Raw genomic sequence first — 17,090 nt, forward strand, 5'->3', positions numbered from 1 at the left:
GGTCTTTTTGCATCTCTCTGTGGTCTTTTTGTGTCTCTTTGTGGTCTTTTTTTTGTCTCTTTGTGGTCTTTGTGCATCTCTTTGTGTTTTTCTGTGTCTCTTGTGGTCTTTTGTGTTTCTGTTTGTGGTCTTTTTTGTCTCTTTGTGGTCTTTTTGCATCTCTTTGTGGACTTTTTATGTCTCTGTGGTCGTCTTGCATCTCTTTGTGGACCTTTTTGTCTCTTTGATATTTGTGCATCTCTGTTTTTTATGCGTCTTTGTGGTCTCCTTTGTCTCTTTGAGGTCTTTCTGCATCTCTGTGGTCTTTTTTGTCTGTGGTCTTTTTACATCTACTTTTGTACTTTTTTGTCTCTGTGTGGTCTTTGTGCATCTCTTTGTGTTTTTCTGTGTCTCTTTGTGGTCTTTTGTGTTTCTGTTTGTGGTCTTTTTGCATCTCTCTGTGGTCTTTCTGTGTCTCTTTGTTTTTTATGTCTCTTTGTGGTCTTTTGTGTTTCTGTTTGTGGTCTTTTTGCATCTCTCTGTGGTCTTTTTGTGTCTCTTTGTGGTCTTTTTTTGTCTCTTTGTGGTCTTTGTGCATCTCTTTGTGTTTTTCTGTGTCTCTTGTGGTCTTTTGTGTTTCTGTTTGTGGTCTTTTTTGTCTCTTTGTGGTCTTTTTGCATCTCTTTGTGGACTTTTTATGTCTCTGTGGTCGTCTTGCATCTCTTTGTGGACCTTTTTGTCTCTTTGATATTTGTGCATCTCTGTTTTTTATGCGTCTTTGTGGTCTCCTTTGTCTCTTTGAGGTCTTTCTGCATCTCTGTGGTCTTTTTTGTCTGTGGTCTTTTTACATCTACTTTTGTACTTTTTTGTCTCTGTGTGGTCTTTGTGCATCTCTTTGTGTTTTTCTGTGTCTCTTTGTGGTCTTTTGTGTTTCTGTCTGTGGTCTTTTTGCATCTCTGTGGTCTTTCTGTGTCTCTTTGTTTTTTTATGTCTCTTTGTGGTCTTTTGTGTTTCTGTTTTTGGTCTTTTTGCATCTCTTTGTGGACTTTTTGTGTCTCTTTGTGGTCATCTTGCATCTCTGTGGTCTTTTGTGTTTCTGTTTTTGGTCTTTTTGCATCTCTTTGGGGTCTTTTTTTGTCTCTTTGTGGTCTTTGTGCATCTCTTTGTGTTTTTCTGTCTCTTTGTGATCTTTTGTACTTCTGTTTGTGGTCTTTTTGCATCTCTTTGTGGACTTTTTATGTCTCTTTGTGGTCGTCTTGCATCTCTTTGTGGACCTTTTTGTCTCATTGATATTTGTGCATCTCTGTTTTTTATGCGTCTTTGTGGTCTTTTGTGTTTCTGTTTGTGGTCTTTTTGTGTCTCTGGTCTTTTTTGTTTCTGTGGTCTTTTCACATCTATTTATGGACTTTTTGTGTCTCCTAGTGGTCTTTTTGCATCTTTGTGGTCTTTTGCATCTCTTTGTCTTTTGAGTCTCTTCCTTGTTGCCAATGTGAGTGACATTTTCCAGATGTGTCAGTGCCTGGTAGGCCCGTTCAGTAATCCATCCATGCTTGTATGTTAATACCTTTTAGCCTGTTTTATTTCTTTTCTATTGGCTGTTTAATTACTGTTTTTAATTGTATTTAAATGTCCTTTTATGCTGTATTTTTTCTACATATACCTGTACTGAACCTCTGCACATTCCTGGGACAATTTGCCTTCATTTCAACTCAGATATGTTGTACAATCCTATTTAATGTTTTTTTTAATATATTTTTATCATAACTTCATGTATGTACTTTATGTATTTCCATTTTTTTTTTTAGTTTTGCAACACTTGCTTTCATTTGTATTTTTGTTGTCTCTAACATGTTTATGTTGTGCACCAAAGCACCAAAGCAAATTTCTTGTGTGTGAAAAGCTACTTGACAATAAACCAGAATCTTATTCTGATCCATTTGCACATTGTCTGGATGTTTTTGATGTTTTACTTCAGAGCACTTTGACTCGCCTTGTTGCTGAAATGTGCTGTATAAATAAACTTGCCCTGTCTTGCCCTGTCACAGCAGAAAAAATACAGGTGACACAATTTTTGTTGAAGATGGCTGAGTGCCATTAAATGTCTCAATAAACCATGTCAGAGAACTTGCACAATACCAGTACATGAGACTAGCTCACGTTAATGGAATGCAGCTGTTTTAATGTCATTAATTACACCTGAGATTTTCTTGTTATCACAAGCCAAAATATCTGCTGTGAAAAATGTCTTGCAGATTCAACATATTGCAGAGTTATTATAGTTTTGTTTGTTCATTAGTTTTTAATTTTCAGTTTAGTTTCAGTTAGCGTACAGAGTGGGTTTGCTTCTTTCAGTTTACTTTTTATTGTTTGAAACTGTTTAGTTTTTATTAGTTTCCGTGTTCATTTTATTTTTTCGTTTATTTTGTGGGGTGTTTTTCAGCGGCAAGATTTAAGAAGTTAAAAACAGGTATAACAAAACAAGCACAGCACTTTGTGAAGGCAGCTGGCTCACAGTCATGTAGACATCCCAGTCTCAATATACATTTGCAGCAGCGCCTCCTTGTCCTTATTTGGTTAACAAATTTGACCAAGTTGAGAAAGACTAGAACTAAAGACACCTCCTGAGACCCTGTGTCCTCATATGAGGACATCATATTTGGGGTTTACCGTTTACTTTATTCTACTTAACTCAGACCTATTGTCCTCATTCCTGGACACTTTATGTGCCATCTAGTGGTACTGAGACCACAATACACTAAAACATGTAAAAACAAGATGGCAGCCATCTCTGCCAAGTCTGTCTGCAGCCGATCCCGACACAAAAGTGGACAACGTCCAAAACCTGATCACATTTTATAATTGAAACTTGTTTATTTATTATTGATAATGTTTGTAGTTTGATATGGCAACAAATTTGACCAATTTTTAGCAACTAATAAGATAAGTGTTTATTAGGAAGACATTGGTGCTTTATTGTCTCGTTTCAGGACATTGGGACTTAATTATGGTTGACAGTGTTAAGTTTTTTATACTTATCAGGTCCTACTGATCCCAAATAGATTAAAAATATATACCAAACAAAAGTTGGAGTCTCAGGAGGATATGTTTTTATTTTATTTTGGTTAGTGGTAGTGCATTATTGGTGCATTATCCTGCTGGGGGGTCACTGCCATTGGGGAGTACTGTTGCCGTGAGGGGGGGTACTTGGTCTGCAACGGTGTTTGAGTGGGTGGAACATGTCAGGTGGTATCCACATGAATGCCAGAACCAAAGGTTTCCTAGCAGAACAATGCATTGGAACAAAATAATCAAAGTTATTGACTTCACCTGTCAGTGGTTTAATGTTTTGGCTGATCAGTGTATATATATCTTAGGAAAACTCATCTCTGACACAAAATTCACAGGAAACAATTTGATCAGAATTCATCGAAATAGCAAATTTCCTTTATTCCCTCTATTCGTCCCACAGCGGGGGAATTAGCAACATTACAGCAGCAAAGAGACAGACTGCAAGCAGGAAGCATCAGTAGAAAAAAACAAAGAGCAATATAATAAGGAAGCATCAGAAAGAAGCAGAATAAAATAAAGAGACAGACTGAATGCTTGATTTTACATTATTGGAAAATGAAAGTATAGATGTTGCACAGTTTCACAATACTGATATTGCACCTGAGTGATTGTAAACAGTAAAAAATAACAGCAATATATAATAATAAATAGACAGAAGTTGCATTATTGCACGAATCAAGTGTAGATATTCACAGGTAGTGTATGCAGATACAGATATTGCACGAGTTTATCAGTTGCTCTGTACGGTTATTTGTATGCAATGAATATAATATGAAATATCTGTAAAATGTGTCTTTTAGTCAGGGGTCATGAGTTTACTCTGATAGAAAAGGGGCCCCTTAACCTTTTTAAACCTGGGTCGACATTGTTTTATATAAAGAATAGGTGATTTCATTCAATATAATTCAGGTAATTTTCTTGTTTGTTTTTGTTTTCTATTTATTTATTTATTTTTGTTTAATTTTTAGGTAATTTTTCTTGTTTTTTTTTTTAACTTTTCTTTTTTTCCTTATTTTAGGTAATTGTCTTGTTTTTTTTTTTACTTTTCTTTTTTTCCTTATTTTAGGTAATTGTCTTGTTTTTTTTTTACTTTTCTTTTTTTCCTTATTTTAGGTAATTGTCTTGTTTTTTTTTAACTTTTCTTTTTTGGCTTATTTTTGGGTAATTTCTTAGTTAATAAAGCTACTTCTTAAAACTTTAAATATCTTGCTAGTTTTGGGGACATTTAATTAATTTCTCGTTGCCTTCTTTCCATGTTTTTACATGAAAATAAAATCAAGCCATTTGCTCAGGTGTCAAAGGGTTTAAGGGGAAAGTTTGGGAACCTCTGGGTTAAGGGACCTCTGCTGTTGTGGGACATGCTGCAGTACCTGTAGCAGACACCAGGTGGTGCTGTTGTACCACTTTATTCACCCTGCAGTCAACAACAAACCACAGTGTGTGTTCAGGGGGGAGTTGTCCCGGATTCAAACTTAAACTCGTGTAAACTATTGATTTATGTAGTTTCTGCGGTGAACTTGTCTCCACAAGATGACAATAATGATGAATTAAATGAAGTTAACAGGCAGTGATGACATGTGAATCCACAGGGAGTTGTTTGACAGTTGAACAGAGACGTTAGCTAAGTTTGTTCTCGCTGTCGCCGCCTCTTCAATCCACTCTGCCGCAGAGCTAAAACATTAAATAAGTGTTATCAAGTGTGTTTTCACGGCGACAACACACTTTAATGAAGTGTTGAGCTCTGAAGTTTTCCTATTGGACGGAGGAGCGGGCTCAGTCGTACGTCCGACCGTTTATGCAAATCAACTCAGCCCGAATATGGACACGGAGGAATGAAATATGGTGGAGGAGGCGAACATGGAGGACCGAGGACCGTGAGAGCACCGCGGTAGTGTTTTTTGGGGGGTTGTAAGAAGAAACGTGGATGTACCTCCGGCGGGGCTTTTTCAACGGACAACCTCGGTGGAAAGTTTCGTGTTTGCGTCTCCAGTGTTTGCGCCGACAAGTGCGTCGAGGTCGAGTTTGTTGTAATGCAGTGAAGAGCGACTTTTTCGGGGGGATAAAAAGCAGGGCAGAGGGCTCCAGCCCTCTCACCATCCCGACGCTATGCCGTGGGTCAGCGGCGGTAAGCGGAGAGAGAGCTCGGAGCTGCCGCTGCCCGCGGGCTGGGAGGAAGCCCGGGATTACGATGGCAGAGTGTTTTTTATCGACCACAACACCCGGCAAACTTCATGGATTGACCCCAGAGATAGGTATGCTACAGGCCTGGGAGCACTGGGATTACACACACTCACACTAAGTTTTAATTCAACCAGCTAACAAACTTAACAGGAGGAGCTGATACTGGACGGAGGGGCTACAAGTGAAGGCAGCTTGGTTTTAGGGACAGGGCAGTAAATTCCCTCCATTCCCTTTAATGTGACACAAGCTTGCGGTGGATATTAAAGCCACGACCGATGAATCAGATGAGATTTGGCAGCAGTTGTGGCCTCCCCAGCTCTTGAAGAGGTTCCCATGCAAACACGGGATGTAACGCCCATGGTCACCTACCACCGTGCAGCTGCTCTCATTAATAAATCTCCAATAGTCATGTATCTGTAACTCTGACAGGTCTTTGACATGAAATTAGACAGCAGCCCAGCCTTTCCGGTTTGTTATGTTTCAGCTGAGTATCACCAAACAGCACCACACAAACCCTGTCAGGCTGAGTTTTTACTAATGTGTCTTGATGTCTGTCTCAAAACTCAGACTCATCAGTGAGCTCTGTAGATTTATGACTTCCAGTGACCTGAAACATTCCTGCTTCACACACCTAACACAGTGAGCTATTGTTGTTCAGCTCCCCTTTACTTTTCATACAGTGACTACTCCGATTCAGCAATGAGTCAAGTCACAGCTCCTAATGTTGGAGTCCATCACAAAGTGACCCATAATGTATGTGTTTCACTGGATTTGACAATGCAGCGTAGTAGAGCCAGAGCTTTAAACTTCAACTCCCAGAAATCTTTGTGAAAATATGTGAGGAATGCTAGTTGGGCCACTGGGAAAGCTGCAAGGATGTGCTTTTGTGGGGACTGGGATTTCACCAGCCCAGAAACAGGCTCAATCAGGCATTCAAAGCAGACTTTGTGAGATTACTGGAAATTATAGCAAGTATTTTAACTCTGCTGCATGATGAGGGGAAAGGCAGAAACTCACAGAGCCTGACAAAAACAACAGCACGGTTGAGTTTCAGTCTCTTTCTGCGTAACATTTTAATCCAGATTTGTTGCAGCTGATTTCAGCAGTGGGAATGTAGTAGCTGCGTGTAATCTAGATAAGAAAAACCTGATTTCCTTGAAGGCCCCCTCCTCCCTGCAAGTTGATTAACCATTGTTATGTGAGGCTGATAGCAGCTTCACAAGATCTTACAGTCGTCAGCGTGTGGTGGGGGGATCTGGGGTTTTACATTTGCATGACTAAAGAATGTTTTCTGCATTTGTTCTGGTGCTGCTCGGTGATTTATGGGTTATCTCGGCCAGAGGAATGTCTTCTGTCACCACCTGATACTGACCTTCCAATAAATCACATCACAATGCAGCACTAAAGCTGACTTTCTGCTAACATGCAACAGATACAAAAAGGTGTCAGCCATTCTGTCAGTGTTGACGCTCTTAGAAAAATGTGGTTCTTAACATCAGCGGCAGATAAATGGACTGTTTGCATGGCACTTAAGCATAATGTGGATGTCAGGAGCAGGGAGATGAATGTGGCGATGATAAGAGTTTCATACTTTCCCCTGTCAAGGCCCCGTGTGACAGCTGTTCTGTTTTAAGTACAACTAAAAAATCAAAGGCTGATAGTTTGAGGATTGTTGTCTGGTATCTACCACATGTTGTTGTAGGTGTTCATCATCATGAGTTATGGCCTTTAACTGAATGTGACGTACTGCTACACGAGATAGTGCACAAGCCGCAGACTTAAAGACGTAGAAACAAAGTGATTGTGAGCAGATTCCTCAGATGTGTCACATGGAATCAGAGAAATGGGCCAGATGTAGTCAGGTGGAGGCTGATGTTTGAAGAGTTGCTCCAGTGAGGTAATCCAATTATTTAAGGCTGCAACTGAAAAATATCTTCATCACTAGGAGTGTAAGAAAATATTGGTACACTTGAGTATCATATTATGTTTTGTGATATAGTATCAGTTCTCAAAAATACTGCATCATTTACTATTAATTATTTACAAGCAAAGATGTGTGTTGTGTTTATACACCATAATGCTCTCTAGATAGCAGTTCTATATTCTGTCTTTACCCATTTGAGTCCTACACTCCAACAGCACAACTACAGTTGGATGCCACTCACATTTGAACTGATACCAGTATCTGGAATTCGGTACTGGTACCCAGTGGTACCTTTTGTCGCTACTTTACTTTCTCTGTAATAACAAAAATGTCATTTTTGAACAAGCTGAATGCGTGACGGCGCCTCTGCTGTTTTCTAATCACACATAGAGCTTATCTTCTGTCTCTGTCTGTCTGCTTGTCTGTATTAGAAATGCAAGAATTAATCAATTAGTTGTCAACTTTTAAATCAATCATATGTGACAGTGAATGGAATATCTTTGGGTTAAGGACAAAATAAAACATTTTAGGATGTCATCTTGGGCTTTGGGAAACACTGATTGACATCTTTCACAATTTTCTCACATTTTATAGACTAATCGATCGATTAATCAAGAAAATAATCGACAGATTAATCAACTATGAAAATATTTGTTAGTTGTGGCCCTAGTGTGTTTGTCAGCTCATCTAGCAGTGATTGTAGGCTATAACTAAAACAATAAATAAAATAGACCAGATGCCAAAACTGTCGTGGCAGATCGCCACTGCAACCATAGTTTTGATCTCTTGGCTTTGGAGCGCTTCTTCTTCCTGTCTAAAGTTGAACCAGGCGGCTCTGCAGAGCTCTGCAACTGTCTTCCAGGAGTTCCAGGAACTTCACCCTCTTGTCTAAACCTGATGTGTCCAGAAGCGCTCTCAGGTACCGACATTTGGCATTGATGAATTTAACGGTCAGTACCCTTAAAAGTACTTAGTAAGTTTGGTACCCAACCCTAACCCCCGTATCCTGACATGTATTGTATCAGATTCTTGCCGATACACAGCCCTATTCATTATTGATTAATCTGCGTGATCCAAAAAAAATGTCTGAAAATAGGTTTAAAAAATCCAAGGCAAGGTCTTCGAATTGTCTCACCAGACACACCAAATTAACATCGAAGAACTTGTGGCAACAAATGACGACTGTTGTTTTGCCTCAGGTCGCCTGTATCTCGGCCAAAAAGGTGTGCTTGAACACACCAGGCACAACCAATTGCCCTTCGGGGACATTTGAACTTTGAACCGCAAAGACTACAGCTGATGGCTGACTAGCACGTACGTTCTAAACCTGCGTGAGAGGAAACAACTCTCGGTACCAGCAGGCGGCGGTAGTCTATATTTGCCATTCAAAAAGGGAAACTGGAAGACCGACAGGATGGACTCAAGACTCTAGTTAGCACGTTAAGGACACAACCTGATGTTAAAAGAACAAATTATATTTACAGTGCGCTTGCTAAAAAGAAAATGAAGAACAAAAAATAATCTTAACTTTTATACAAGTTTATTTTGATCTCACGCCCTCTGTACTTTAGTCGTTTGTTTGATTTCCTCTCTTCTGTTACTTTTCTCGTGTGCTGAACTGAACTGCCAATCAGAGTGATTTCTTTCACTGACCGACTCTGCCAGCTCCGATGCTGATTCAAGATGCTGAACCAGCCGAAAAACAGGCGACAAGGGCCGACTTGTGCCAACAGTGCGGAACAAACCACAAAAGTACGAGGGACACTCACCGATGGCCAGCTGTCAGCTTGGTATGTCAGGGCCCTGAAACCAAAAACTATTCAGCGTACAATGATATAAAACACAGAAAAGGCATCAGAATTGCCAACTCACTTCCTGTCAGTCGACTAATGGTTTTAATGCTTCAGCGCTAATTTTACCATCTTCATTATACTGGTGATGTTAATATTATTAAAATTATTGGCTGATATTATCTTAAATTTTCAGATCTGTTCATATGTGATCAAATCAGCCCTCATAGTGCTGCCATCACTTTTCTTTTTTCTGATAAATGGGAAGAGAGGGTTTAATCTGAAATAACTAATTGTAAAACACAGTTGATCCCCACTCAGTATTCATTGGACCTTGGCGGTTTGTGTTGGAGACTGACATGACAGAAGTGAAATTTAGTGGAGTGAACCACGCCTTATTTGGCAGGGATCAAACGCTCCATATTTTGGGCATAATACGATCTGTGTCTGAGGTGTAACAAAGGCCGCGGGAGCTCCCCTCGAGCTCCTGGAGCTCACAGTTTGTGTGTACACCTTTTGGAGCAAAGCTGAGTGCAGGTACTACCACCCTATGATCTGATGTGTTGTACAGCTTGCAGACAGGGTGGATCGATGTGTGCGAACCTCCAGTCTGCTGACCCGCAGAGAGGCGTGTCACTGGTGGATTATCGCCTAATCAATAAAACACAAGAGCCATTGAGCTCAAACATAATTGTCAATGATGATCATGATGTGCTGTAACGGAAATGCATATCAGCCAGAGGTCAAGTGTTCCCGCTGGTACGTTGGACGTCTGCGGGCGGCAGAGGAGCTGCATGGCGCTGCTTTGGTTAGATGACAGCGTGTAGAGAAAAATTAGATGGATGTGTGAATGCAGTGTGCAAATACCTGGGAAACTGAGGGAGCATCTCTCAACACACAGCTTGCAGAAGAGCAAATGAAAACGTGTAAACACTGCACTTTTCAAACCATCTCCACCCGTCACTGCTCAGTGATGGTTATGTCTTTGAGGATGATGGACACCTCAAGCAGCTCGGGGCAGCCCTGCCAGCTCCTGCAGATAAGCCGAGCAGTTCTGTGGGACTTTTTTGTTACTGAGGAATGAGCGTTATGTTAGGCATGCCTACACTAATGCCCAGGGGCTCTGCTTGCTCGCGGCCCCAGACAAAGCAGCAGAACAGAGGCAGTTCCCACGTGTCTGCCTCCTCCTCTCCATCCTGGGCCCTGTAGGCCTCCTTTATTAGCTCTGTTATGCAACAGCCATGGCCGGCCTGCCGCTCAGCAAAGGGAGGCCTTTATACTTGGTCACAAAGCACACCAAATTCAATTATTCTGGAAAGGGTGAGCTGTGTTTCCAGCACCGAAAGGTTATTCACATGCGCTGAACCCCGCTGTTATTTTGCTTCCCCCAGTGTTTTCATTATGATGGCTCTTTTTTGTCTTTTGGTGGGGGGAGGTTACAAACACGCCATTGCTTGATCCGGTGTCATTTGGCCCTGTGTGTTTTCTGTGTTCTTTTTCATGAGCTGACAATATGTTTGTCTTCAGCTTCCACCTTGTTCCTTGTTCTGGAAGTTCAGACCTCTTTTCTCCAGCAGCTGTGGCTCCCTGTCATGTCCAGCTTTCCCAAAAGATGACCTATGTTTGGATGATTTACAGCAATAAAAGCACTGATCAGTTGCCTCGATGTTGCTTTGCGTCAGTCCTCAGGCTGTGTATCAGTGCCCTTTCTGAGCAGCCACATTCAGCAGTCAGAGCTGTAGGTTGCTTGTGTTTTATGTGTATATTGTGAAGAATGCTACCTAAACAGGACATGCCAAACTCAGAGGACCAACCTCGAGCTCTGGGCCACCATTGTTTTTTTTCCCCTTTCACACATCTGCACAATTCTCATTTGAAAAGAAAGAAAATGTAGTTGATAGCGGTGGCTCTGTCCATTCACGTTTGTTTCCATGTTTTACAGCTTATCGTGCTTTTTAAAATCCCAAACAGTTGCTGTAATTCAGCAGCGTTACAAGTGCTTGTAGTTTAGTGTGCTCACTCTAAAATGAGTGATTGCAATTTAACCTTCTGGGTAAAAAAAGAGTTTGGGTTTATATTATTGCAACAGGAGATGTGTGCAATCAGTCGACTAGTCCATTAAACATTGATTCCCTCGCTGGTCAGCACCAGAAAGAGTTTTTATCTTAATATTAAACTTATTTTATGCGGTTGCATTCACCTGATGAAAATGTGGTAATAATTATGATGGATGTTTTGGGAAATTCGCTTATTTGCTTTCTTGCTGAGAGTTTGATGAGAAAATTCGGAGTGTGTGACTCATGCAGTTTGATTCCAACCCATGGTGCCTTGCTGTGTGTCACTCCCTCTCTCCAGCCGTTCTATCTTCAGCTGTACCATCAGTAAAGGCAAAAACGTCCCAAAAATAATCATTAAAAAAGAGAATTAGATGAGAAAATTGAAAATCTCATGTCTGTATCGTAAATATGAAGCTGCAGCCAGCAGCCGTTTAACTTAGCATAGCACAAGCAAGCTTGTCCAAAGGTACCAAAATCCATCTACCAGCACCTCTAAGACTCACTGTCTTATTTGTATAATCCAAAAATAGGACATTTTGTTGTTTTCGAAAGGGTTTCGTCCATTTCCTGGCATGAGTGGGTCCCTGTTGTTTAAGGTAGGGTTGAGACAATATCAATATAAGGTCTTAACGTGACCTTAGAGGTGCTGGTCAGTGGATTTTGTTAATATTAGACAGACACACAAACTGTTTCCCTCTGTTTCCAGCCCTAATGCTAAGCTAAGCTAACTGTCTGTTGGCTGTGACTTCATATTTACTCTATAGACATGAGAGTGGTGTCAATCTTTTCATGTAACTCTTGACAAAAACAGGACATTTTGTGGTTTTTGAAGGGTTTCGTCCATTTCCTGGCATGAGTGGGTCCCTGTTGTTAAAAGTAGGGGTGAGACAATAAAATCCGATCCTGGAAGTCCAGTTGGAGTTACAGAATAATGCACCGAAAGGTTTATCAAACACCAAAATGCTGCACAACTGTTTTAATATTTAGAGACAGGAAGTACGCCATTCTTGTTACAAAGTAATCCACCGGGAATGAGTGCTTGCCAGTTCAGCCCCTTGTCATGTCGCTGCAAAGATGGAATCAGGCTCAGCTTTATTTTGGACGACCCAATGTGTTGGCACCCCCAGCTGCTGGACTGACCTCATTCAGATCAATGAGGAGACTACATTTTTTTTATGTAGGGAACAGTCTGAACATGACCTTAGAGGTGCTGGTCACTGGATTTTGTTAACATAAGACAAAGCCATGCTGATGGATTTCCTCCTTTTTCCAGTCTTTATACTAAGCTAAGCTAACTTTCTGCTGGCTGTAGCTTAAAGTGATCTGTGAGAAAGCATCATTATAAAGCGAAGATGCTCATTACTACAGAGAGCCTCACTGAATTGAGAGCAATCAAATGAATTTATACTAAACTGATTATGGTCATGATGCCACACTGCTCCCACAGTGACTGTATGTTTTTCAGTTTCACTTATGTCCCAGTAAACCCAGCTCTGCTCCACTCACAATAAGACCAGCCCTTCCCATGTGTCCACTCCAGACGCCATCTAAATGTGTACAGAGACAGAGATGTCTGTCTACTTATAGGAGACCTATTTCCATGAGATTCTACACATAATGGGAGAAGTGTCTGTTCGTCTGTCAGCTGCTTCAGGCCGCGCTCTGAAAGGAGGCTGGTCATGAATGACATTCCTCCCAAAGTTGTTTTCACATTTCTTTTTTAACACCAAAAGGAATTTTAGACCAACAACACTTGTGGCCTTTTTTCTTCTCGGAGACTGTGTCCATCACCCCGTCCAGCGAGGAGCTAACACTATGAGAATGAAAGCAGGTGGTGTTTGTGGTGCATGTTGGAGTTAAAACGGGAGACATGCAGAATTTTCTGTTATCAACTGGTGCTCGACCACGACCCTGTCGGTGTCATCACATTTGTTGTTTTCCTGGTCACATATGCAATGCTTGTCATCCAGAGGTCAAACCTCAATTCTTATTTGTAGACTTCAGCAGCTGGCTCGCTTGGATGATAAAAGACTTTCAGGGCTTGGATACATTCATCGTGACTGGCTGTTTTATCACACTACTTTATTTATTTACACGTCTCACAATTAAACGTCAATGTCAGTGCTGTGGTGACAAATTTAAATGAACACATTTGTTGGAGTCATCAACTACATGGTTTTTTAATTTAATATGAAGTGAGCGAGCTGTGTGGAGGACGGCAGCGGCAGGAGCGCCTTTGAATTTTGTTAGCTGCTTGAAAACTTGTGGCCACTGTGGTCAAGCTGAAGGATAGTAACTCACATCCAGAATGTCAAACCCGGCCTCCTTGGCTCCATAATTAAATATAAGAAGGAATATTGTGTGTTATGTAATGCAGAGTCCGCTGTTTGGCACATCTTAATTTGCACGTTGTCGTAGCAGAGAAACAAAAGGCTGAGGAGCTGCTGGTGATGACCGGACCAGACGAGGTCCAGTGGCCCAGACTCCAGTTTCACATGCCTTTCCCATGCAGCAGCCCGTCGCCAGGCAAAGGCGAGTCGCTGCAGATAGAAATATCCTCTGGGACGACCCAGGATGGCACAGATTATTCTAGAATTAGCAAATGTCGTTGACAACTAAATATATTTTGCTGGGAAGTTGTGAGATGCGAGGCAGGCCGAGCAGCATTTCATTCCTCCACAGCTGAACATGCCTGTCATTCTGTCAGTTGCTCACTTTTCTATTTCAGATATCTGTCTCATTTTCTGTTTCCTGTTAGATTGAAAGAGGATCCCAGAGAATGTGTAAAAGTTCGGAACAAAACTTATTAATAATCCCATTCTCTTAATGCTTGTGACTAACCATAGCAGCATTTGTTCATGCTCAGGCACGTATTCATTACAACTTAAATATACTTTACCATTTTAAACATTATGCTGTGATGTTTTTGTCACAACTTCCTTTGGTTTCTATTCATGTGCTGCAGAGTGACAGTTGTCTTAGATGCACATCATAGTGAACATAATCTCTGGGGATTATTTTTGCTGTGGTTATTGTTGCATGGCTATACGACAAAAATGATTTAAAAACCCTGTGACTGCAAAGAGAGTCGCTCAATTTAAGTTGATTTCAAACACATAGGTCCATATCAGTATAGAATAATATGAGGATCCAACACAGAGATATAGTTGCAGTTCACAAGTCCGCAATTGGTTACGAGGATAAACTTGCGTCACTTTGTGTAGGCTCAATTAAGGCTGTTATATTCCTTTTTTTAAATCAGTTTATCAACACCTGAATTTCTACACAAACTTTCTCAACACAGCATGAAGGGTGGGAACATTACGAGTCACAAACTTAAGACTTGCACTTGTCCATCTTGGGAACTTGGGCCAGAAATTCAGAAGGCATCATTGAAGGCCACCTGAAGCTTTTACAGTTTTTCTTTATAGTATCGTCACCATAAGTGGGCTGTGTAAAGTAGAGTAGGCTCTGTGTTATTTAGAGATTCATCATCAAAATTCATCAACTTCTCTGAACAATCCAGGTCATGAAATGAAAAACTAAATGAGGTAGAAAAAAAGACAAAAAATCTGCAGTGATTTTAAACTAAGCGCTGACATCTACGTGTCCACAATGACAATGCTAACATGCTAGTGTTTACCAGGTATGATATTTCTTTAATACCACCATTTCTTTACAAATTCCAAAAACATTTCCCAAATATCAATAAACTCTGAAGCTCTATTTCTCACTATATAGGTGAATTTTTCAAGAGCCAAACTCGCCGTTAAACCCTTCAACCAACGGCCAAGAGAGGGGCAAACGCACATTCTTCCAGCAGAGTGCAATTGAACATAATTCGTGTTTGGGAAATTTATTGGCATAGCGCTCAGGTGAGGTCGGGGCTTTTCAAAAAGGTAGGGGGCAGGTGTGCGAGAGACACAGGGCAGAAAAATGCGAATGTAACAGTGAAACACCAAATGAGAGTGAATCTGGGGTTGGCTTTAGGGCTGTACCCAAATATTCGGATATTAGATTACTCGTTTCTATGGGTAGGTATTTGTTATGAAAATCTGGTATTCGATATTCATTTTTACTTTTTTTGTTTGTTTGTTTTTTACATATTTTTCTGGTGCTAAATGTAGTCTTTTTGTTGTTGGTAAATGTAGGTTATCAATAAAAATCAAAACTTTTAAATTGCATAGTTAAAAATGTGAAAATATAGCATAGCCTACCAACTGAGCTTGTGCGCACGGCACACTTGAGCGCATCCGTCTGACGCTGTGGATCAATGCCAAGTTTTACCACTTTATCACTATTCCCTCTAACTTGTAGCTGTTTTTTCGTTATCTTTTGAATTTAATATGAATTATGGAACCGTTTTTGTCAATGTTTGTTTCCCCCGTTTTGTACAATAAATTATTGTTTAAAGTTTCAACAAGTTTCTTTTGGAGTGCGTGACACAAGTGTGTTTTGAAAATGACAGCGGACTGTCACCTGCTCAACGCATCAGTACCTTCGGATGCCGTGACAGTAATAGCCAATAATGTCAAAATATCATTTACAGACCGATTTAACAGACGATCACTGCTGCCCGGCCCGCAGGTCCATTTGCGGGTCCCGCGGGTTACGGGTCAACCCGCGCATCAGTACTCAGCTCAGTCTATAAAGGCTGTACACAACAGTAAGGCTATAGACATTATATTCTATTCAGGCCGGCAGAACCAGCAGCGCATCGGCTCTACAGTGCACGACACTGCTGATTAACCATTTTATTGCAGCACAGAGTGTCTGCCAACAACCAATTACTTGCAGAGGCTTCCTACAACTTGTTTCGGCGGTTCAGATTTAATCAGAAGACAAATTAAACAGGATGACTAGCCAATGTGAAAATCAAAAGAAAGCATAGAATAATGTACTGAAGGAGACTGTTGTGCCGTCACATTTTTTTGTGGTTTGACAGCAAAGATCCGGTCGCCGCTGTGCAAAACTCCGCAATACGATTAGGTCTGAAAAAACCCCTGAGTCCTGTCCCGTATAAAAAATATAGATATATATAGATCACAGGGTACAGTTATTTAAATGTGTAATTTGTGGTAGATTTTATTTAGTTGAACTATTAATATGTGTCATATCGTCAAAAGGGCCATCACCATCACCTGCCCCTACTACCTACACCTGCTGTACAGTCATAGTAATCCCATAGCAGCTGTCCTGTAGTGATATAGTTACTATAGAAATCAGTGTTTAGCCTCACATACCTGAGCGGAGCAGTGTCAGACCTGTACGTTGTGTAATGCATGTTGGTGACAGATTCATGGTGTCAGCAAACTCAGGTTTACCCAGGGTCACTGTGTCACTCTGCTGTCGGAGTGACACAGACAACATGCATTATGTCTCTTTTAGAGCTTCTCTGACACAACGGGGAAAAGTTATTGGTGGAAATGATCTGAAAGACGTGTTGTGTTTGCTTCACAGTGCAGATTTTATACTATTCATAATCCAAAAATGGCTGCTTTTCTGTTTTACGATACTTCAGCTCCTCTGAATGTATGTCATCAGACCACTCTGTGCGGCTGTGTGAGTGTGTGTGTGTGCGCTGTGCAGCAGTGGTTACAGAGTCTCCCAAGACCAAGACATGACTTGGAAAAACAGAGGCTGCTGTCACAAGACTGCGTAACAAACCAAACATTCACATATTTCATTCAGATCTGTCAGAGGACATGTTTTTCCCCTCTGTCTCTGTCTCTGTCTCTCTCTCTCTCTCTCTCTCTCTCTCTGGGGAGGTCGGAGGGCAGATCAGGACTGAACTCCCTCTGACATCGCACAGCTTCCCATCCAGAGCTTCTGGTGGTCTTCCCCCTGTTTGTATAACCTTTTTGACTGGATCCCAAGTATATCACCGTATTTTTACTTCACGTTTTTTTTTAATGCTTCTGATTCTTGTCATCACGGTTCCTCCTTCAGTGTATTTACATAAAACCCAACTGCTCCACCTGAGTGTTTTTTAAGTATTTACAAGTGCAGTTACAAGTTAGTGTCTGGACATTTGTTTACCTTGAACAAACACTAAAGAGGAGCAGGTGGGGAGTGTGCCTGTGTTTGCCT

The 17,090-nt window shown here is 41.0% G+C and overlaps 1 protein-coding gene across 1 annotated transcript in view; it reads left to right on the forward strand.

Moving 5' to 3' along the window:
* The first annotated feature begins 4,551 nt into the window (after nt 1-4,551).
* wwc3 (WWC family member 3) overlaps nt 4,552-17,090 on the forward strand; it is a 57,779-nt gene continuing 45,240 nt past the window's right edge. The window contains exon 1 of the mRNA XM_033622183.2: nt 4,552-5,300. Coding sequence (XP_033478074.2) covers nt 5,155-5,300 — 146 coding nt within the window. The 5' untranslated portion in view covers nt 4,552-5,154. The remainder of the gene's footprint in view (nt 5,301-17,090) is intronic.

The sequence above is a fragment of the Epinephelus lanceolatus genome, chromosome 6 (assembly GCF_041903045.1).
Source record: "Epinephelus lanceolatus isolate andai-2023 chromosome 6, ASM4190304v1, whole genome shotgun sequence".
Lineage (NCBI taxonomy): Eukaryota > Metazoa > Chordata > Actinopteri > Perciformes > Serranidae > Epinephelus > Epinephelus lanceolatus.